The sequence below is a fragment of the Manis javanica genome, chromosome 11 (genome assembly GCF_040802235.1).
Source record: "Manis javanica isolate MJ-LG chromosome 11, MJ_LKY, whole genome shotgun sequence".
Taxonomy (NCBI): Eukaryota; Metazoa; Chordata; class Mammalia; order Pholidota; family Manidae; genus Manis; species Manis javanica.
Window position 1 is genome coordinate 96318964 of NC_133166.1, and position 23699 is coordinate 96342662.

Genomic DNA, 23699 nt, shown 5'->3' on the forward strand with positions numbered 1-23699 from the left:
TACTTCAAGCTGGGGGAAAAAAACTCCATAGCACATCACCTGTCTTCATTAAAGACATTTCCTAAATGACCAGGATACAACACCTAAGCATGCTCATGATTTATCACACAAGTTTTCCCTGTCTTAATAAGCCTCTTCTTACCTTTGATAAGAGAGAACAGACTGTAAACCAAGTTTAGGATGTTCAATATGTCTTTTTACAAAAAAAGATGAGACATTTTTAAGTCTGCCCATGAACCTTGTTTTAAGTGTTTTTAAAAAAGACTAAATTGAAAATATGATTGTTTAAAAGTTTCTTGGTTATACCTTTGCAAGATTTCCTAAGAGCAAATGGTGTTACCCTGGCATGAATGTTGTCCAACTCTTTCAATGTGGATAAAACCAAAAATCAACTAACTTCTATCCAATGCTGCTTAATGAAGGAGGACATAGGCTCAAATTCTGGCAACAAATTACACCACCCTACATACTCTCATTTTCCCCCACCCCTCCTGTCCCTTTCTCTTTTTGCCAGAGATATCCCATCTCTGAATAGCCATAAACAGTCTCTGATCAACCCCTCTGAATCTTCATTATTCAAAGCAGTCAAGAAACCTGACTTGCTACTTGGCATTACTAAATAACGTAAACTAGCTTGTGTCAGTGTTGCATGCGGCTTATTTTTCAGCTTGATCATTTGCCCTGCTTTGTTAGTCAGGAATCACGTCTCTTTGTCTTCTCGTGGTGCCCAGGATACACAGGTGCTGCTGATAAAATATGGCTGACTGTGGGTAGAAATCCCGTAAGCTTCCTTGTATGTCAGTTCATTGTATCAAAGAGCTCAAGACTTCTGACCTTCAGGGCAATGGCATCCTGCAGCCCCCGTATGTATGCCCTGGAGATCTGCCATTCCCTATAAGCACAGTCATTGCCTACTGGCCTGGTAGTTGGCTCCCAGGGCCACTGTGAGGACCATTCTTGAGTTGACGACTAAAGGGAGTACATTTTGCTTGATTCAAACTTCAATTTCTGCCCTAGTCCTCAGCCACTGACGTGGGGAGAACTGGGGTTCTCACATCACACACTGGTCAGGTTCAGAGTCCATATGTATCTAGTTCACTTTGTCATAAAGCCTGAAATGAAGTTTCTGCTTTGTTCCCTTGCCTGGGGTGATGTCATCTTTACAAGTTGCTAATATGCGACTTTCTGCCTCAACTAGACTCCCTGTAAGTTAGCATCAGCCTAAGGCAAATGTGGTTAAAAAGGTTAAGTGTTCTGCTACCCTCCTCTCTTGCTCCACATGGGAAATCCGGGAACCAAAAACCCCCATACCAAAGGGTAAGCTTGAAATACCATGTGCATTCCTTACTTTAGAAAAGGATTAAATGGGGTCATTTCCTAGAAGTATGTCCACACTATCTTTCCTGGTGTTAAAACTATGTATGCATATATTCTTTATCCAGACATAAATTATTTTGTGTTGTATTTATTTAGCTAATGTTTTTAATGAAATGTGTGTGGCAGAGTCTGCTGGTTGCCCCTCAACGTCCCCCATTCTTCCTCAGTAAAAACACCCCTGAGTTTTAGCTGGACACAGAGCTGCCTAGAATACAAACTACATTTCCCAGCTTCCCTGAAGCCAGGCATGGCCTTAGACTAAGTAGCAGCTAATACGATGGAAGTGGAAGTGTGGTGGGGCAGTCCGTTCGTTACCAAAACACCTCTTAAAAAGAACCAGCATGTGCTCTTTTTCTTTCCTTTTCTCTTCTTCCTCATGGAAGCAACGGGTGGAACACGGCCCTCCAAGTGGCACAGTAAAGAGCCAGAGGAGCTGCCTGCCACCTCTCTCAAGCTTCGTTCACATTGTGGTTCATCATTTTCAAACCACAGCTTCGCCCGAACACCCTCAGCCAAACCTGATCCCACTTCCCTCCATTAACTAACAACACTAATTCAGACACGGTGCTAGTAACGATGTTGAGTCGGCCTGAGGAAGGTTATATGGGACAAGAACATCTTCCCAGCAAGTTATCCACTCAGAAGAAGTGCCTGAAATTGAAAATATGATTGTTCAAAAGTTTCTTGGTTATACCTTTGCAAGATTTCCTAAGAGCAAATGGTGTTACCCTGGCATGAATGTTGTCCAACTCTTTCAATGTGGATAAAACCAAAAATCAACTAACTTCTATCCAATGCTGCTTAATGAAGTCCAGAAACTCCTTACTTTACCCTAAAGGAAGTCCAGAAACTCACTTCTAAGTCAGTCTTTTTCCCTGGACCCCTGCACACTATGGAGGACCTAACCTACAGTGGCTCTTGAGATCTCCTACATTGTCCCTGAAAATTAAGCAATTCCTTGTGCTTCACAAGAGAATCCATTGTCCTGTGGTCCTTGGGGCACCTACGAAGGTAGCTCACCCGTTTCTGAACCTTTCCTGCCCACACTGTCTTCCTGGCCTGCCATCCCCTCACCAAGTCACACCTCTCCTTCTGCAACCCTCAGTGTGCTGCCCTTCACGGAGGAGGGTGACGCTAGTAGGACACTAGCTCAATGCGTCTTTTCAGGTGTTGGAATAGATCTGTGCTGACCTATTTTCTCTCCCTCGGTCCTGTGACCAACAGCACCTGCTGGAAAGTTGGTGGCAGGACAGGCACCAGGGAAGGAAGAAGAGAGCAAACTCCATGCAGCCCTGTAACGTGGGCTTCCCCGGGATCGCTGCAACGACTAGCCGCAGGCACGCCGCCGCCACCTCAGGAGCCACTTCCAGGTCACTCACCTGCTTCCTCACTTTGGAGACTCTCAGGCCTGAGGAACAGAATTTTCACCGTGTTCTTTGGAGTGTGTGTGCCCCTGACACCTCACCCTTTCCTTTTACCCATGTTCTCCTATTGGATTTGTTGGATATGGATAGACCTTAATTTGGGGGTCCTTGGCCTCCTTTTTCTAAACCTCCCCTTGACCCTTCCACCAGCTCTGCCGTGCCTTGCAGGTGCTGAGAAATCACCATTATAAATAGCTGCTATTTATTAGGCACTTACTGTGTACCAGGCATTGTTCTAAGAGGTTTACATGGACCAGTTAATTCTCGTCATAACCTTATGGGGTTGACTCTATCACAACCTATCTCACAGAGCAAGAAACAGAGGCACTGAAAGTTAGGGAACTTGCTCAAAGCAAAGCTATGTGGTCAGCAGGTGGCAGAGCCAGTGTTCCTCCCTGGATTCTAGAGCCCGTGCCCTTAACCCCGATGCAAACTGCCTCCCATCTCCCGCATCCTAAGCATGTGAGGATGGCACCACGGCCACTCCTGCCTCTGCACCTGGGCTTATGCAGTGCCCTCCCCCACATCTTCTTGTCATCCCTTCAAGGTCCAACCCAAATGTCAACTCTCCCAGTTCTCTTAACTCCCAGAACTTAAGTATGTTCTGCCTGCCTTCCCTCACAATGCACTGCTCCTTGTTCTGCATGCTGTGGCATTTCCTTTTGTACACCTGCTAAAGAATCCTGCAGGCTCACAATCCTTGTGCCTGCCTCAGAGACTGTGAACAGCTTGAGAGCAGCAACCAAGTCAAGTCATCTAAGAATCCCCACTGGTGAATATCTTGTAACTCTCAACAAGCTTGAGTCAAGTTCTCACTAATGTGTAAATGGCTGATAGAGCTTCATTATGTTACCTTTGTCACAGGATAACTAACAGAGACAAAGTCCTAAGACAGGATTTCAAGTCACCGTGACAACAGTCTAAGAATTAACAAGTAGGAACAATCCTGTTTTTGCATGGGAAAGGCTTTACCTTACGGCTGAACGCCACCTGCAGGCCCTGCATACTTGTAAAGCTGAATGTGGATCACAGTGACCACAGAGAGCTTGAGGACTTCCAAAGAAAAGGGACTGGGTTGTCACCTTCCTCTGTATCCCGACCCCTTCCACCACCCCTACGTACCCAGAATCCAGGGAATAATAAGGATACTGGCAGAAGATGAGTTCAGCTGAGATCCCTGGTGAACTGCCTGGAAGAGGAAACCCTTTTCTTTCACAGCAACCCTGGCTGCGATTCCCGGGCCTGGCGAAGGGCAGAAGTGGGTTATCACTGCACGTCACCTGCCTGCAGGGCCCAGCCCAAAATACTCTTCAGTCCTTGCCAGCTCATCTCGGGCCAGAGCCGGGAGAGCCTGGGTGTGGAGAAGCCTCTTCCAAGCACTCCCCCAGCTATAATTAGAGTACTGCAAGGGGATTTATTTTTAAGAAACACAAGAACCAGGATAATGATTCAGCTGGGGCTGCACTTGCCCAGAAGCTCTCCCTGGATCTAGGGTTATTATTTGAGACTGAACAATGTATTTCTCCAGACTCCTTCCCAGTCCAAACAAGGAAAATCCATCAAAGGATTTTCCTTTTGAAAGGCTCTCCAGCCACCTTCCATTTTAGGGGAAGCCAGGGAGGGGACTTTAAGTTTCCTTTGACACATTTTGTGGAAGAAGGGGGTGGCACTTCTCTCAGTCTACAAATTGCTAACACACACATATCTGTTGTCACGTAAACATATCCAGGGTGAACTAGGGTGACTGCTTGGTGGCCTGGTCCCAGGTCGTCCTTTACCCCAGCCTGGGCCTCATTGCAGGAGGCAGCTACCCAGAGGCTGCTCAGAGGGGGAGGGGGCTGGGGAGGATGGGGCCGTGGCTCTATAGAAGCTATGCCGTTGCAGGGAAACCTTATTTCCCATCCTTGGGACACCTGGTGGAAATTCACACTGGGTTTTTAATGTGATCTTTCCTTCGGGGTGGCTGGAAGTAGACATAACAGTTTCCTTTGAGTTTTCTAGTTTGTCTCAACTTTATATGGCTTGTCATTTGTTTCCTTGATCTAAATGCATACATATTATATATAACATACATATGCTAGTATTCTACACTGCTGCCTAAACCTTGACAGTTCCCAAAGACTGAACCATCTCCTGCCTGTGCCACGGAGCACATGGAGTCCTTCGCGCACCTAAGGCCGCCTCAGTGCCCAGGAAGAGCTCAGCTGGATTGAATGTTGATGCCAGTGAGGCCACAAGAGGCCTCAGAGCCTGAAAGTGACGGCAGCAATCTGGGGACCAAAGTGGGGGTGACATCACATCCTGGGGATGAACATACAAGTCGGTGTGTGTCTGTGAGATGGGGTTTAAGAAAAGAAGCTGAACGTGGCAGGAAAGCCTGTGGGTCCCCTAAGCCACCCAGGCCCTGTGGTGCTCCTCTGCCAAGGGGCTGGGACCTCTGAGCAGCGGAGACCAGGGCTCCTGAAACTTGCTTGCTCCTTATTCATGAGAATTTACTACGCAACGCTTTGTGCCGAGCACCTTGTAGGTCTTGGGGTTACCAGACAAACAGTTCCTGTTCTCAGGGGAGCCAAATCCATGCCCTTTCTTCTGATGGAAACTTATGTCCTAGGAGTATGAGATACTTTGCCGGGTGCAGACCATCTATGTCCAGTTCAGGGCTGCCTGAAGGGGATGCACAGGCAGGCAGGCTTCTTGCTCTGCCTCCCGTGAGGTCACAGCCCCTCAGGGTGGGATGCACATGCCTGTGTGTTCATACACACTCACCCTCCCACACCAGCACACTTGCAAGGACCAGTATGGCTGTAGCCTTTGAGGACTCCGGATTCTAGGAAGGGATACATGGTGAAGGTGCAACTCTGACATTAGTTTCTCAGTCCCCAGTGTCAAGGCCATGGGACAGGTTAAATCAGGTGGTGGTGGCCCAGCATTTAGAAATATAAACAAAGACCCCAGGCCCTCCTCTCTTGTCTAGTCTGGCAGGAATCAGATTAGGCCAGGCCCCAACTTAGGATTTATGCCCTATCTGGACAGGCCTCAGCTGGAGGAACCCTGGGATCAGGGAGTGGTTCCTTCCCACCTGTCCCACTCTTTCAAAGCTAGTCCTGCTCTGTGCTCACATTCCTTCCTCCTCAGGACTACAGGCACCACTGCCGGCAGCTGACAGGGCAGACAGCTGGAGCTGCTTCCTAAATAGACCTCAGCCAAGAGCTACTAAGCTCTGCAGAGATTCTCCAGCCTTTGGCCCTTTCTTTCATGCTTTCCCAGGCAAGAGGCTCTGGCCAGAGACCAAGAACCATAAGCTGCCATGTGATTCCAGGTCACGGGCTCTGGGCTCTGGGCTCACTGTTGTCCGGATGAAGGACAGCCCTCCAGGACCCCAAGCCTGTCACTGGCTACAGCTCTGGAGGCCTGTGGCTCGCTCTCCTTCAGGTGGGACTTCTGAGAAAGCCCATCACACCATCCTGGTCTCTCTAAGGGTCTCCAGGGACCCTGAACCATATGCAATCCCATGGGCAGTCCTCTGGGCTGGAAATGCCTTTTCTGAGCTTGTGGGAAGAAACCCCACATTGCCCGGGAGGCCTTACTTCTCTCCCTCCGTAGCCTTTCAATACTACAGAAATCATCTCCTTTCCATCCTGGGGAATATTTCCTCATTTGGGATCTAAAGAGAACAACTTCTGGGCCCTATTCAAAATATCTTCAATGCGATTAGACCATAGAACCAAATGGATTCTTTATGACTTCATCTAGAAATGAGGGGCCGGCCTCCCTCAGCCAGCTGCCCACAGTGTCCGCATGATCCTCAGGCCGGTGGGGCAGGAATCCCCTTGCCTGGCCTGTGGCTGCAGTGAAAGGAGACTTGATCTCATGGTGGGTCTTGGTAACCCCTGGAACCTGAGGGTCTCCAGCAGAGGGAGCAAAACCCACGGGAGCAGTGACTCGACCCTCCAGAGACAGATGACCACGGGGAAATCAAGGCAGAAGAAAAAGGCAGGAAAAGACCCATGAACAGCAAAGAGCAGAGGGAGCCGGTGGGGGAGAGAAGCCCTCAGGGACTCTGCCCCCATTTAGGAGGACATTCCACGTGGTCACTCTAATTGGCATGAGCTACTGTCATGCTAACACCACAGCACAAACGGAAAACACCGTCCACCCACCCCAGCTCTCCCAAGTTCATGTCACAGGCAGCGAGCCAAGAGCCACGGACTGTCAGAGCCAGAAGCGACCCCGGCAAGCACTGATGGTTCCCACTGGGGACACTGCTGGCATTTGGCAGTTTATGAGGAACGGTTCCTTATGGGGGAGGACGGTCCTGAGCTTTGCTCAGGACATTCACCATCCCTGGCCCTGGGCCCCAGTGGGAAACACCCGCTCTCCCTGTGAGAAGCAAAGCTTCCAGGACACACACACATTGCTAACCCTTATTCTCCCCTGGAGACCCTTTCTCTCCTGGTCAGCAAGTGGCAGAACCACTGTGATACCTCAGCGAGGAGCTACCTGGGGACTGACGGAGTCAATTCAAGTTCACAGAAGGCCCAATGGATCTCACCCTCCATCTCCCTGTCTCTCTAAGAACCACCAGAAATGACTGTTCTGGGGAAGGTGCTTCGAACACTCCCAGGGAAGCAGAGTATGAGCACGGACTGGTGGAGGGACTGGTGGGGGGACAGGTGGGGGTCCCGCTGACGCCAGTGCAGTCACTGCCACTTGCCCTCCCACCCAGCTGGCTCTTTCGTCAACCCAGTGACACGGAACCTCCTTTACAGAGGATTATCCAGACAAGCACAGAAATGGAGAGGAATGCAGGGCTGCAAGCAGCTCCAGCTGTGGGGAGGAGGGGGGATATAAAGCCACTAAAATTATCCACGCACAGACAGCGGCTGGGACCCCACAGCTGATGGGCCTCTGGCCTCTTAGGTAATTTTCCACCCTTTGGGCCACTCCCAACTTCATTATGGCACCCAACATATTTAGAAATGACTTGATGGCCTTATGTAATGCTGAAATAATAAATCATGACCGTCACCAAGGCCTTCCTAGTCCTGACCATCCAGGGGATGCCCAGGGTGTGGTGGAGTTAACGGGCTGTATCCAGATCATCACTTTCTGGTTTCCTCGCCAAGTTAAGATTACCTGGAGAAAAGCCTGCTCGGCAAAGGCCGTGGGCAGGAGCTGAGATGCCGCTTTTCTGCAGACACACCTCTAGGAGGTAGGGTGGCCTGGCTTCTGGTCTGTGCAGAGGCGGAGGCTGGGCTCTGGAGAGGGAGGGAGGGGCTTGGTGCTTTAGTTCCGGGTCTCTGCCCGAGCAGCCCCTCGCTGCACTCACTCCTGCATCTCCCGCCCCTCTCTTCCTCCGAGGTAACCCTGAAATCCCCTACCCAGCCCGGCAATGCAGAGGACAGGTTTAGGAGGACATGGGGAGTCTTCCCTCCTTGTAACTCTGATCTGTTAAAAAGAAAACCACAGGCCCCCAAATGGACTCACTTATGTTGAGGGCCCACGACAGCAAACCAAGACTTTATACTCAACCTGTCTGCGGTTTCAATGTCCCCAGCAATGTTACTTTTAACCAATCAACATGGAATTTCTTGCTCAGCACTAAGAAATTACTGATAGGCCCCTTCTGTTCCCCTTAGGAGGGTGACCTCACCTAAAAATGCTTTCTTTGCTAATAATTTCCTTTTCTCTGTCTCCTCTCTGCTTTTAAAAACCTTTGCTTTTCTGTAGCTCAACAAAGCTCCTTTCTATTTGCTGGATGGGATGCTTGCTTGATTTACCAATTGTTGAATCAAGTGAATTTGATCTTTAAATTGATTCAGATCAACTGTTTAACACACCTCAATCCATTCTGAAACTTCAGCTGAGATATTTGCCCTCTAATTCCCCTCCCAACCCTCAAACACTGAGAGAAGAGAAAAGAAGTGGCAAGCAAGGGCTTCTACCACCAAGAACCATGCTCTTGCTGGATTTGCTCATAAAAAATGGTCTGCAGGAACCTGCAAGCCGCCTAAGCCCCTCTGATAGTCAAACGGAATCTTCCAAGGCCATCTGGCCCTGGTTGTGGGAAAAAAAATCTCCAAATTCTCCCACTGGGAAGGAAGACTCCTGGGAGCCTGTGCTCTGCCTGGGGAAGGGCTGCGGTGGGGCGCATGGGTCTGGGGCGCTCAGGGCTGACTGGGAGCCATCACCTCTGTGCTCCAGGGCCTGCCCCATGGGGGCTGGGAGACCTCAGGGCATGGAGGGAGGAGGGTGCTGGAACTGAATGCCCGTCTTCCTGCAGTCTTCCTTCCTGACCCCTCTCAGGACTGCTGCCCTCTCCCTGGTCTTTCTCCCACATCCAGGCCCACTCCCATGCATCAGGCGAGCAGGAGGGGAGAGGACCGGAGGGGCCCCAACGCTGGGGAGGCTTTGCACTCACAACTGCAGCAGGCTAACAGCTGTCCTCTGCAGGAGCAGGCGTGGCGCTTGCCTCAGCTGCACGACAAAGTAGCCACGATTCGGATATGGTGGCCTGGGAGATGGCTGAGAGCCGGGTTGGCCTATCTGGCCTCCAGGGGAATGACCAGTTGGGCCCTCCCAGAGTGACTTCAGTGGGGCCCATCTATGGGAACTGGGGCAAGGTCACCCCCTCTGCCTCACCTCAGCAGTCTCATCAGCCAGAGGCCCAGGCAGGATGAGCAGAGTTGAGCCCCTGAATCACACTCCGTGGCCTCACCAGCCCCTCGCAGCAGACTCAGTCCCTTAACCTGACGTCTATTACTTTTTCAGGTCAGCCACCAAGTCAGACCTCACATCTGACTGATCAAGCCACGCATCTCTGAATGTGGCCCCCGGACCAGCAGCATCGCACCACGTGGGGACTTGTCGGACCAGCCCGAGTCAGGCCTGCCCGTTTCTGCTCAATCACAAACGCAGGGGAAGGGCATTCCTTTGCACCGAGCCCTCTGTGGGCTCCTCTGAGGATGGGTGGTAGGTGCTCTCTTCCTATCCTCAGGGTGGGTAGCCTTTCCCCACACTACCAAGCCACCCTCTCGGCTCACTTTGGCCAGATGACGGCCTCCTTCACCATTTAATGGACAATTGGTCAAGTTCTGCCTCCTCATCTACCTTAAGCCCTCCCTCGTTCCCCTCTTTCTTTGCTCCTACCCTCTTCCCAGTGTCCTCTGCAGGCACACACGCCCTTCCACCCACCTGGTCCTCCTCTCTCTCCAACTAGTCCCTCCCCATCTCCTGTTCTGGACCCTCTTCCTCTGGCCTATTCAAGGCCATGACCTTTCCCTTCTCTCTCCGCTCTTCCCTTACAAGCTGATCCAGCCATTGTTTCAACGGTCACGTCTAGTAGATGGCTCTATTATCATTATCTTTACTCCCCATTTCCTCAAACTCCGGATCTGTATTTCCAGCAGCTTCTAGGACACTCTCCTGGATGCCTAAGAGGCACCTCAACTTCTACAGTCCGCAATCAAGCTCACCTCCTTCCTCTGCTCCTCTCAAACCGCCCCACCGCCTAGCTCAGCATCCTGACCCTTGTCTCCACAGCTTCTAAGCCCTTCCCAGCTTTACCATCCCGGTAACTTTTTCTGGTTAAAAACTTAACATGTTGGACCGCAAAGTTCCCATGGATCCAACTAAGATGGGTCCAAGGGGAATAGCCCTAAAAACCAAGAGCTCCATCGCTTGCATAAATCCATATGGCAAAATGGTTGGCTTTCGCCCGCTCCAGGCTCTGAAGTCTAGAGGGAAGAGCAGGACTTCTGGACTTGTCAGTGTTTGCAGAAGCTTGGCAGCTCCTCAGAGAAAGGCTCAGCCCTCCTTGGGCAGAAAGGACAACACATTAAAGGGCTCCCTTCCCTGCTTCTCGAGTAACCAGATTCCTACTTCTACGTCACTCCCTCTATGCTGAATGACCCCCTGGGAAGGGCTGACGTGTCATAGTCCTCGAGACAACTGCTACTTTATTCAGGGACAGCAGTGGGTAGAGGTTTGAATCAGAAAGAAGAGAGAGGGTGAGGGGCAGGGTCAAGGATGGTGGTCAGCATCAGCAACAGGAGCAACGGCAGAGGCCATGTGTGAAAGGTCTGAAGCCATCCTGCTCCTTAAAGGGACAAACCTACACCGAAACCGTGCTGACCTCCAGCTTCTCATGGTACAGGAGCACCCAGCCCCCCGCACGTGGCCGTTCCTCCCCTTTCAAAGCCTGGACTCCTCCTGAACCTGGGGACTGGCGGCACAAACTGGGATGGGGACAAACGGGGAAACTTCCTCAGAATCGACAATACTGGATCCTGTCCTGTGCCTCCAAAAACAGACCCAACACTGCCGTCCCTGTCACCTTCCCAGATCAGGCACTGGGGCTCCAATCCCATCTCTGTCGGCTATACCACTGAACACAAGAGAGCAAACCAAGATTGTGTTCTGGCTTCTTCATTTGAAAAGAACTGTAAAACTCTCCTTACTGTACAGGACTGAGATGACAAGAATATGCTTGTGTAAAAGCAGTTCACCACTAACACACTGCTCGTTACGTCTAGCTTGATCCTTACACCAGCTCGTGAGATAGGCAGGGGAAGCATCTTGATCCTCGCTGACAGATGAGGAAACGAAGCCTCCAGAAGGATTTGCCCAGCTGCAAGGCTAATATGCCGCAGAGCCAGCGCTCAGCCTGGACCTCTGCACACCGTGCCACCCCGTCCCCAGCATGGTGACACAGCTGCTGTTATTAGTAAGAGTATCATTTTCTTCCAGTGTAATTATGGCCCACATGTTTGCCAGTGGATTATCACAGGTTGCTTTGGGCATCCTCAGCACCTCTAATCTGTCATTTCTTAAGTGGGTCACTTTGACCTAAGCAGTAGGGATGGAGTCACCAGCCTCAGAGCTAACACAGGGGAGGGTAAAGTCAGCCAGGGAAGGAGTGAGCCTGTGGGTATTTCTGCTGCCATCATCCATGGGCGGGGGGGGGGGGATTTCACACTTTCTGATGGGCACAGAGGGAGACAGAGCTTCAGGAAAGTTTATCCATTCTAACAATCCCATTCTTGGGGTGAGAGAACTTAAGCCTATAAAGGTTACCTGACATGCTAAGGTCAGAGGGCTCATGAGTAGCTGACCTGGCTCCAGGCCCAGGTTTCCTAATTCTAAATCCAGGGCTCCTTCCATGCTGCTAGGATTTGAGGCCCCTCTTCATCTCACACCATCTGGGGCTTATCCCTCCATCTGTGTCTCCAGCTGACAGGGGCAGTGTAAGCAATGGGGGCGATGCACATGGCAGGTCCTTTCCCCCAGGAGACAGTCCCCTTGGAGATCTCTGCCTGGTTCAAAGGCCATAGCCAGGGCACGGCGTTGTTTCCACGGACCACAACAATCCCCAAGAATGTGTGTGTTGGGCTTGAGCTAGGGAAGAGGAAATGCTACTCACGACTTGTCTCGCCTGCCGAACCGCCTTGGGGGGCTTGCCTGTCTTCTTCGGGGGGACAGGGATTTTCCGCGGCTCCTCACCTGGGTTGGGGAGTGGGCACTTGCAGGCTTCAGGATCTGGAGGAGATACGAGTGTGTTACCACCTGGCTCCTAAGGGACCCGCGCTCATCTCCCGACAGTACAGCATCCCAGCCCCCAGCCCGCTCATGATCCCCAGGTTTAAGGCCCTGAGATGCAGACTTCCAGAGGAGGACTTACAGAATGTTCCTCTCTCATTCTGCACTGGTGAGAAGCAAAGGCACCACTTCCCAGAGGGGGACATGATTAACCTGTGCCCTCTTTGCTGCAGCAGAGAGAGGAGCAGAGCCCAAGGCTCAGCCCCCTGGGCTTTGTCAGTTGCTTAGGAGTTTCTCTCCAGTGAAAGCAAAGTGCCATCTGTGATGCCCCAGAAAGCAGCTTGCTGTTCTTCTGACCCTCCCATCCCATACACATGCACAGAGTGCTTTCAATTTATCAAGAATCTCCCTTCCAGGTCCCAGAGAGTTAAGGTGACAAGCCCCCAGGTGCTAACCATAACCAGCCTGAGGTCGGCATATTCTCTTTGCCTGCGGTCCTTAGTGTACACACAGGCTTTCTCTGTGATTCCACAAGCCCTGGAGAGACCAGGCCAGCAGGACTTGGAAGTGACATGGTAGAAGGAAGCAGGGTTTAGGAGGATAGTTTATGTAAACCAGCACAGTGCATGCTCCTCCATTTGCTGTTGAGATACCAGGTCAGAATTTTATGCCAAAGGGCTCTGCAACTTACAGAGCAAAGCGGAGCTATAATGTGACTCTGAAATAGATTATAGGGCAGGATGACTGCTCACCCTGGTTTGCCCAGGTCTTTCCTGACTTTAAGTACTAAAAATTTCATGTCCTGGGAAACCCCTCAGTTTCAGAAAAACTGGGAGGATTGATCACCCAATTATAAAGACAAAAGAAAACAAATTTAGAAACTTAATAAAAAATGACTAACAGTTCAGATTTGACATCATCAGTGAACTACCGGCCAAGACATTGCTTTAACTAGAACATCTAAATTGGCTTTAGCTCTGGTTTTTAAAATAGCATATGCAAAGAGAGACTTTAATTGCCCATTCCAAATAATGAGTGACTTATTTGTTTTAATTGGGTGGCCACTAAGCTAGATAACCTCAAGAAACTTGGGACTGTCCCAGAAATACGGGGCATGAGGCAAGGAGAGAGAAAAGATGGAAGAAGAGCTCGCATTTGCCTTCCCAGGACCTACCTTCATTCTCATGTCCCTGGCATATTTCTCCAGCTCCTTCCTTATGTCTGCCCTCAACATCTTTGAGACATTGAGGACCAGTTGCTTCCACTCAATGGGCTGGAAGCTGTGAGGCTCATGGGAAACATACAGCCCAATCTTGACCTTCTTGACTGTGTGCAGGTATTTCTTATAGGAGTCTTCAAAGTCAAAGATGAGGTCACTCAGAGTCCGAAAGGTCAACGGCTTGTCCATCAGCTCAGCCCTTCGGCTCATGCCCAGCGAGCCATAGCGGCCATTGCAATAAATCCCCAGCACAACATGGTGAAAGTAGTTTCCTGAGAAGTAGGTTTTAAAGCTGATGGGGAATCGCTCGATGGAAGGCTGTCCATTGGTTAAGTATCTTAGACAATCTGAGTCAAGGAAGAGAAAGGAGGCCTTGAAAATTCACATAACTTGGACTCCCAGGAAGGAATGAGGCCGATATAGCCACTGTGTCCATCACCCTGCCTCTGGGCAGGCCCACATCTAACCTTTCCAGACTAATTCTATTAGAAAGAATTCACTCAACATCTTTGAACACCTACTATATCATGCATACCAAAGCCAAATTAATATGGGACAAAGAGAAAAAACTTGCCATCTTCTTTAGTAATTACACAAATGCAAAACAGTAACAAGGTACATTTCCCTCTCTTGGTCTTCTGCAGGGGATGATGGGCTCTTAAAGTATTTTTTATGTAATCAGAGAATAGCTGGAGAATGTGCAGCAGACCAGAAATTGAAGGACTCTGCAATGGTCCAGGAGAGAAATGAAAACCAGAATCAAGCAAGGCAGTGGAGATGGAAAGGAAACAGAACAGACTTGATTATCTGGGTGGGCAGGGACAGAAAGGCATTAAAATGGGTCCCAGCTGCACCTCGTTTGCTCCTCCGGTTGGCCCAGCATGCCCACGCCCCCAGCCTTGGGAACCACATGGAAAGCTGCCTTCCACACCTGACCCCCAGGCTCCCCTTCCCAAAGCACTGGGCATCATGCCTGGCTCTCTCCACTTACTGGCCCATCTGGATTGAATCCTCAGCAACCTACAGGTACAGCTCCAAGTAACTGGCCCATTGGCTCCCCTAGAATGATGGACAACACACAGCACATCCTCAAGCCCATCCTCAAGTCCCAGGGCAGCCTGTTGTGACCCAAGGACCCAGTTTTATGGGAGGTGTTTATTAGGAACTCATGATGTTGCTCCTCTGCTGAAAACCACTGGCTACTCCAGAGGGTTCCTAAGGTGACTAATAATCCAGGTGCTTCTCATGGGGCCTTCCGCAGGCTGGTGCTCAGTGCATGGGAACCGTGCTCCACTCTGGGAGTCTGTCTTCGCTGTTTCTTGCCCCCACTAATTTACTTGCTACACAGTGGCCAGAATGATCTTTTCTTTTTTTTTTTGAGAGGGCATCTCTCATATTTATTGATCAAATGGTTGTTAACAACAATAACATTCTGTATAGGGTACTCAATGCACAATCATTAATCAACCCCAAGCCTAATTCTCAACAGTCTCCAATCTTCTGAAGCATAACGAACAAGTTCTTACATAGTGAATAAGTTCTTACATGGTGAACAGTGCAAGGGCAGTCATATCACAGAAACCTTCGGTTTTGATCATGCATCATGAACTATAAACAATCAGGTCAAATATGATTATTCGTTTGATTTTTATACTTGATTTATATGTGAATCCCACAAAAAATGATCTTTTTAAGTCAAAATTTGGTACATGTCAACTCCTCTGCTTAAGGTTTCATTGTCTCTCATCTTATCCAGGGCTTGATCCAAATACCTTAGCAAAGTCCTGCCATGAGCTAGGCCCTGCTCATCATCCCTCTGAACAGTGTCATGTCTCCCACACCTTAGGCTAGCACTCTGACCTATTGCTGACCTGTGACATTTTTGGAGGATACACCCTGAGACCGTAACAACCACAGATCTCTACCCTCCACCCTCAGCACATATATCCTCTCATAGTATGAAGTCAAATAAAACTGAAAATTTTTAATGACTTTTAACTGACCTTTACAAAGCTAGGAGTCCAAGGTAATCTAGAGTAATCTATGAAACTCAGAAAAATGCCACTAAACACTGTATACTACATTATGTCCCTGCTGTAGTATCTCCCTTTATGGCTTCACTCACATATTGCCTTATAGTGCGAGGGATTCAAATCTGACAGAGATCTTTGGGGTCTCCTAAGAATCATCAGGGTAGGTTGCTATGCACTTACTCTTTACAAGGGCTGCACACAGACTGAAATGGACTACTATTCCCTCTCCCTTCTCAGGTGACACCTTCCTTGGTGTGAATTAAGTATCCTTCCATCCCCCACAAGAACCCCATAGGACTTGATGCTAAATCAATTTATTTGTGATTGCTTATTTGTACCTTGTAAGGGAAGGAGTTGTGTTTGACATCCTGGTATCCCTAGATGGAGGTGCTTGGCTCACACTTGCTGGAAGGATGGACCTGTCCATACAAGCAACAGGCCTGCACTCGTAACTGGATACATAACTGGATTAGCTGGGGACTAATCCCAGGACCCTTAAGGAAAGAAGCTGACAGAAGCCAGCCCACCTGCCTGAGGTCAGCCTTGTCCTCTGGGCTCCACTTAATCCCAGAGCGTCCTTTCTATAAAAAATGGTTACCTGCTTTCTCTTCACTTCATCATGTGAAATTCAGTAGCAGTGAGGGAGTGAAATCCCATCCTTCCGCATCCTCTTACATAAATTCGTACTTCCTTTTTGAGGAGAGTTCTCTGCTACAATAAGGCCTTCCTTAGCTGTAGAAGTCAGTGTAACAAACACTACAGTGAGGGTCTCCTGTGCTGGACAGCTGGGGTGGCTTGAACTTTTTAGTTATTCTGAATAATGCTTCTGTGAATGTGGCTCTACGAATATCTGTTCAAGTCCCTGCTTTTAATTCTTTTGGGTATATAGAGGTGGAATTGCTGGATCATATGCTAACTCTGCCACTAATTTTTTGAGGAACAGTGTGATCACATACTGATCACACCGTGTGCCCTATAAGTCTGCCCAATGGACTTCCAGAGAAGAACTTCCCCCGCCGGCTGCACAGCCCTCCTGGCCGTCTGGAGATGGATGCTGGCGATGGCTGCACAGCAGTATCAATGTTCTCAAAGCCACTGAACTGTACACCTAAAAATACTTACAATGGTAAAGTCACAAACATTCTATCACCATTTTTTTTTCACCCACATTCACAATGTATGCATGTCAAGTCATTATGCTGTATACCTTAAGCTTTTTCTTAAGATAATGAATTTTATTTATTTTTAATTGAAGTATAGATGATAGACTATTATGTTGGCTTCGGGTGTACCATGTAGTGGTACATACACCTTCAACCTATAGAGTGCTGCATGTCAACTGTGACTCGGTGGAACTGAAATACACAGCAGCAAGCTGAGAGAGGCAAGCCCAGCGGCCTCCGGGAGAGCAGTCAGAGGCCTCGGATAACCATGCCAGCGTCAATCTCATGGGACAAGTAGAGTCAGCCTCATGGAGAAGAGGGAGAAGGGAGGGGACAGGAGAGACTGCCAGTCTGCCCTATCACCACCACCGATCTCTAGGACTTGTTCCTTCACGACGGCCATCAGTAAAGCTTGGGACCTGGAGCACTTGGGCAGAGAGGGAGGGGACGAGGAAGTAGGGGGATGAGAGGGAAGTGGCCTGAGCTTTTCCAGAAGAGGGAGCAGCAGTCCCCCAAGCTCTGGGAACACATGCCAGCATCTGCCTGTAAGGACAAACCTGTAACCTCAATAAGCCACAGTGCTTCATAACCATGATTAAGTCCAACCGGAGTCAGAGAGGCCCCCTAATGAGCTCTCCGGACTTGGACAAGATGTTGGAACCATGGGTCTGTCTTTCTGCACCCACGTGAGTGCACACACACTCACGCAAAACCCAAAGAAGTGGCTCCTTACAGATGAACCCTGACCTCTGGGCTAACAGCAAACAAGAGAAAGCAAGGACAAGCCAATGGACAGAGGACCTGCAGAGTGGGAGACACAGAAGGTGACCCAGGTCATGTCCTCCACTATCTTCAAGAGGATGCTGACACGGAGCAAGAGAAAAGACAAAGATGGTGTAACCGTTAGGACTCAGATCTGCATTTCTTGTCTGTGTGCAGGAGTCAAATTTCCCTGCGCTCCATGGGGTGAGCCCAATGTCCCCACCTTTCCCCACTTCCCTGCACAGTTCTGAAATGTCACACCACTAAGAACAAAGGAAAACCAAGAGCACATTATCCTCTGATTTGGACAGAGGCTGGCATCAGTCTATCCCACACAACCCCAAAAGAATTAAGGTATTTCCAGTAACCTAAAGTAATGCTTGAATTTATACACTTGTGCAGGGACAAGACTACTGTGTACAAGACCACTGAGTAAAGCAGGGTGACTCTGTGCTGCCGCACTCCGACACCCCATCAGCAGAGTGGCTGGTCCACACAGGGCAGGGCCTATGCTCGTGCCGTCCTCATAGATCAACACCAGCAAATCCCCAACAATTGTTCACCCCCATTAAACTTGCAGGAGGCTCTGTGCAACAGCTGAGGCTGACTCCTGCCAGGGAAAGATGGGCCCTGAGCCATCTGCTGCCCCCACCCTGCCCTGCCCTCCTGCGGCACACACATCTGATCTTTGCAGGGAGCGGGGAGGAGATATGACAGGAAGGGCCTCACCAACGCTCAAGTTTCCATCTTTCAAATGTCGGTCCTGGGAACTCTTGTTTCAGATCAGGCCTGCCAGTACTCTGCAGACCACAGAGCATCAGAAATTCCCCTCCCCCTTCGCCTTCCCACCAAAATGCCCAGGAAACCAGGAAAACAGACTAACCTGCCCTCTGGTCCCCAGTCTGATCCTGAGCCACCTGCCTTTCTGCATATGTCTGCATCGTCTTTCCCCTCTGGTTTCCCTTGCGCCCCTCTAGCTTTCCTTCTGAGTCCCTCCTTGAACAGCAACGAGCATTCCCTGAACACTAATAGCTCCAAAGTTAGTACTTCCACTGCAGACCCCTTCCAGCACCACACCGGGACTTCCCACAGGCACCTCCAATTCCACATACCCCAACCTGACCTCATCTCCCCATCGGTCTGATCTTGCCCTTCAAGTCCTCCCATTGGTCTGTGACATTAGCAACCAATCACCCAATTTCCAAGCCAGGAGAGCGAAGTAATTGCTGCTGCCTCCTCTTAACTCCTCACATCTCGTCAGCCCTCAGTGGTGCTGGTGACACTCCCGACTCCTTCCCTCCACCTTCACTGCTACTGTCTTAGTTCAATTATGCCAAAGCGTTTCGTTTCCGTGTTGTTCGCATCCCTCCTGCCCATCCTGCAGACTGTCTCCCAATCCAGAAACTGGTATTTACTGACTCCTTCCCCATCACCTCCTGCACCGAGCTGACCTCCAGGTCCTGTAAATTCTGTCTCCTTGATACCTTTTAAACCTGTGTCCTCAAGTCCATTCCCCCAGCCAGGACCGTGGCCCAAGCATCGGCACTTCCCTCCTGTAACAGCTCCTAACAGGCTTTGCCAACTGAGCCTCCCCTCCTCCAGGAAGTCCTTCAGAGGGTCCTGGGAACCATGCCTCCAAAGTGTGCCTCTGATGATGTCACACCTGCGCCACAGCTGTCATCTGGGCTGCCCACCACCTTCCGGCAAAAGGTCACATTTCTCAGCACAGCACTCAAAGACCTAATGGATTTTACCTGGGACCACATTCGTTTGTTCACTGTCCCTTCCAGCCATCCACCCCAAAGGACTGGGAATTTCTTGGCTCTTCTATCAGCTCGTGTTCTATAGCCGTCACCGTAAGTTAGTGTCATCACAGTTATTCCTGGACCAGATTCCTCTCTGGCTGAGGAGCCAGGAGTGTGGTGGAAAACGGAACAGAAAGTGTGAGACACACCACACCCCTGCTTCAGCTCTGGGTTCTGCAGTCAGGACACTACAATCCACTCTTGGTCTCCACCACAATCCACACTTAGAATTTTTCCTGGGAATGGGGTTGCGTGATTTCATTTCCCCTTGAGTATCTTCCCAGTTGCAAGGCCAAATTCATGCAAAAAATAACAATACCCACTCTTCAGTCTCTCTAAGTTAGAATGTCCTTGTAACTAGTGCGTGCAGCCTGAGAGCTTGCCCGGATGCAGGCTTCAGCTCCCAGTTTACACTGATAACAGTCCAAGGAGCCAGGGTCTGATTTGGTCCACCTTCAAGTGTGAAAGTTAAAGAGAAACACCAGGGAGGGTTGATTTCCTCTGAGGAGACGATGGGCATCTTCTCTGTACATCTTAGATGTTAAAGGCACGAGCAGCTCCCCAGTGAGGCTACCATCTGCAATGCAAATGTAAACATACATAACTTAAAGGATACATGCCCAGGATGACAGCTTCAAGGCATTTGATAGGCAAGGACTCTCGAGTCATTTCTTTTGCTGTTTCCATCAACCTGTTGGGTAAAGCACAGCAAAGGTTCTCAGGACTTATTTAATTAGGCAGTTGGTCTCTCGATCTGTCAGCTTGCACATGTCCACATCAAGCACCACGCAGGACCATAGAGGCAAGGGGCAGACTCGCCTGCAGGAGGGTCCCAAAGCACATTCTCACCCAAAGCAGGACTAAATTCCCATGTTCTCCACTCCTCTCTCCACAAGTTGGTCCTATATTCCCTCCCACTACTGCAGGACAAGAGCATTACAATGCAGCAAGTAAAGGAGGCCACATAAATGTCACAGGCCACCCCAACTCCCTGAAACAGCTTAGCTGTCAGAGAGGCCCAGACCTCAGCCCCACCTCGAACCCGGCCCTGGGCCCTCCCCCACCCCCTTACAGACATTAAAGCCCTGGGATACAGGGACAGAGGGCGCAAGAGGGAGTTGGCAGGTCTTAGGGAGGAGAGAGGTCACCTCATGCACAGATCATGCACCACTTACCCACTCAATGGTCTCATTTTCCTAATTTCAAAGAACTGGGTCCCTGTATGATTGTATCTGTGTAAAGTATGTAAAGGGAAAGTGAGAGAAAACTCCAAAGGTCCTGGTAAATCCAGCACAGGAAGCTATGCATTGACTTCTCAAAGGGATGAGGGGCCTCCCAGAAGGTGTCCAGTAGTCGGAAGGTAGCCAATAGAATCCTACTCCTCACCATCCTGCCCTGGAAGTCCGGTTTCCAACCTAGGCCCAAAGCACCTGGGCCTTTGTAGTAGCTATTTTCAGTCTACTCTGTATTCGGTCTAATTGAATGAATATATGTCTTAATTCACCTCCTACACTACAAGCTCTTTGAGAGTTGGGGCCATGTATTTATCAACTTTATACCACCCATAAGACCTGGCACAAGCCCAACATATTCCAGGGAGCAAATATTATGAAATAAATGAGGAATGTGTGAGTAGCTGGGTGGACAGATGGATGGAAAAATGGGTGGATGAAATAAAAAAGGGCAGGTGGATAGATGGATGGGTGGAAGGGCAGGTGGGTAGATGGATGAAGTGGAAGGTTCTGGATGGAAGGATGTAGGGATGGCTGTAGGGCAGTACATACTCTAACCCCCAGGGCAACAGTGAGAAGCTGACTGAGCATGCGCTGCAGGGTTTATGGGAGAATGAGCGACGGGTAATTAAAGCCACACAAATTTGCTGCCACCAGGGCTCTCCCGGCAGGGCTCATGCTCTTTCATCTCTGGAGGATGACGCTTGCAAAGACGTTGTCCTAGATCAAAGTGGGGAGGCATTCTAATTTCTGTCATCTTCTCGAATGCTCTGTGAGGAACTGGTCCCATCCAGGAAGCCTCAGGTCTTGGGGTCTAGATCTGCTCTGGCAGAAGTTCGTGCTTCTGGACCACTTGGTGCTCCCCTCGTGGGGTCCCAGTTTGGAGATCAGCACAACCCCAGAGAGCCACCCAGTGTGGCCTGTCCACCTGGCCCCTGGAGGCTGGTGCTACCTTCTCCCCCAATAACATTTCAGGATTCCCCTGGGGAGGTGCCATGCAAGGGCGTTCATAATCTGTAAAGAACTGAGAGGCTGTTCAAGTACTCTGCCTACCCACGTGAGCAGCATCAGTGTATTCCCTTCCGGTGGTACCCTTCCCTTCCAGGGACAAGACAAATATCCACAGGAAAGATTCTGGCCTACAGCACAGAGAGGAGCATGTCGGGTAGGTGTGCAGTGCCCATCAAGTCCTTTCTGCTAAGTTCTAGGTCTCTAGGGAGGAAGGACAGAGGTCAGCAGAGGCTTGACCTCCTGGACAATGTGCTGGGGGCCAGGGTGGTGGCAGCTGCCTCAGGAGGGAGTCTGATGCTGGCTTGGCTCTGAGAGGCTCACGGACTTGTTTGGGCAAATGGCCTGTCCGTCTCCCACACTTCTGTCAGCCCAGCTCCCCTCAGACTTCTATAGCTGATAAAATACCAGCAGTAGCAAGAGGACATCCGCTTCTGCTCGTGGTTCCTACGCTGTTGCTCATGCGGGCCCTCAGAACAGATCTTCCGACTGCAAACAGCCTGAAGACCCTGGAGAAGAAAAGGACCCCAGTTCGGCTGGTCTGAACCCGGCCTGGGCCCAGGGCCTCCTGGCTTTTCTTTGAAGTCGGGGCGGGGGAGGGCCCCTACCCAAGAGCCCCATCGCTCAGGTGGAGCAGAACAAGGACACTAGTCTCGGTCACCTGGGGAGCCAGAGGCAGTGGGAGGGGGGGCCTCCTATAGACGATGAGTGATCGGGAGGAAGGCAAAAACTGAGAGAGGAGAGAAAAGGAACAGAAGACGAGGAGAGAAGGGGGAAAGACAGAGAAAGAGAGGAGAGCAAAGATGGTGGCGGCGGCGGACGAGGGGAAGGTGGAAGGAAGCCAGAGGGCACACCGCTGCCTCTGCTTCTGCCGCCCCAGCACGCACTCTGCCCAAAGGGAGGAGGCTCTGAGGACTGCACGTACACCCTCTGTTGCCACTCCTTCTGCACTCTCACTAGGCGCGTCCCTCCAGGCCTGGCCTCGCCACCTCCTCTGACCAGCTGGGGACATACGTGCTCCCGGACCGGCAACTGCCACCCCTGTCCCCGGCTGGGTCTGCTCAGACCCGGCTGGAAGGATACTGTAGCGTCTTCATGTAGTTCTGGATTGCCTGGAGCCAGTCTGGAATCGTCATTGAAAGCCTGTAGTTTGGAACCTGGGGTATTGTAGGCTGCAGAGAAGCAGAGACAGAACTTTTTATCAAGGACACGCTCTGGATCCCAGTGCCCGGAGGCAGGCACAGGGCTGAGACACCAGAGCTGCTCCCAAGGGCAGAGGCCACCCTGGCATGGTCACTTGCTTAAGTGGTGCCTCCAGGATGAGCCAGCCCCTTGCTGAGGCTCTCCCTCTCTGCACCCCTCTGTATACTCTTCTCCTGGGGTCCCAGCAGCTCTCCATGGCCCTCTGCGTGCAGTGCATGAGCGCAGCCTGCCTCCCCACAGGAGCCTCAGCACCTCCCAGAGAACAAGGACCAGGCCCTGCAGAGTCCCCACTGAGTGTGGCCCAGGATGGTCAGAGGACCACCACGGGCCCTCACATTATTGCTAATACGTGGCTGGTGCGAGTCCAGGGCACGGATGAATACAAGATGAATGCTGCCCTGAATAGATGCTGCGGGGCCTCTGGTGCGGTTCTCCTCAGTACCACCCCTGTCCAGCCCGCTGTGTCCCTTCCCATCCCCAGAGCCCTGCCCTAGCAGGTTAGGGAAGGCTCCCTTCTTGCCCAGAAGAGTCCCAGGCAGGTGCTGGTCCTCTGACTCATGTGCCTGCCCGCTGACCCTGTCACCCAGCACAGCCACCCAGTCTCCCCTTCATTTCCTAGTCTGCCTCTTGGCCCACAGTTACCAAGTGTCTACAACTGAATGGATGAAAAGGCAAAGAGAAGGGAACACAGCAGGCTAGGGCTGAAAGGGGGAGGCAAATGTCTTCCCAGGAATTCAGAGCTAAGATACACTCAGCTCTGAGCAGCCCTGTCCACGGGGTCAAGAGGAGGACCCACAGGGGCTTCCCATGCAGTCACTCCTGGGAAGCGAGGGGCATGTGCTTTGTTCCCCCTTCATGTTTCCCAGTCTCTTCCTCTTGGCCTCTCCAGTGAGGGGGGGCCTTTGGTGACAGAGACACTCGGCCCATGTGGGTTCC

General features: G+C 50.7%; 2 protein-coding genes and 1 long non-coding RNA gene across 5 annotated transcripts in view; 2 read left to right on the top strand and 1 right to left on the bottom strand.

The window, feature by feature from the left end:
* Positions 1 to 11736, top strand: part of ANGEL2 (angel homolog 2) — a 34106-nt gene extending 22370 nt beyond the window's left edge. The window contains exon 9 of one of the 2 annotated variants that reach the window (XM_073216943.1): positions 2602 to 3011. In XM_073216943.1, the coding sequence (XP_073073044.1) occupies positions 2602 to 2675 (74 nt within the window). In that variant the 3' untranslated portion in view covers positions 2676 to 3011. Of the gene's footprint in view, positions 1 to 2601; positions 3012 to 9572 lie in introns of those variants that run through there. The other variant, XM_073216945.1, reaches the window with a different exon arrangement.
* LOC140844478 (uncharacterized) overlaps positions 1 to 23699 on the top strand; it is a 242596-nt gene that overhangs the window by 41433 nt on the left and 177464 nt on the right. The gene's annotated exons all lie outside the window — the stretch shown is intronic.
* Positions 1 to 23699, bottom strand: part of VASH2 (vasohibin 2) — a 32627-nt gene that overhangs the window by 774 nt on the left and 8154 nt on the right. For both annotated transcript variants that reach the window (XM_017650868.3, XM_073216949.1), the window contains exons 3-7: positions 22644 to 22732; positions 20496 to 20552; positions 19937 to 20011; positions 13513 to 13894; positions 12223 to 12338 (exon numbers count right to left, since the gene is read on the bottom strand). In XM_017650868.3, coding sequence (XP_017506357.3) covers positions 12223 to 12338; positions 13513 to 13894; positions 19937 to 20011; positions 20496 to 20552; positions 22644 to 22732 — 719 coding nt within the window. The remainder of the gene's footprint in view (positions 1 to 12222; positions 12339 to 13512; positions 13895 to 19936; positions 20012 to 20495; positions 20553 to 22643; positions 22733 to 23699) is intronic.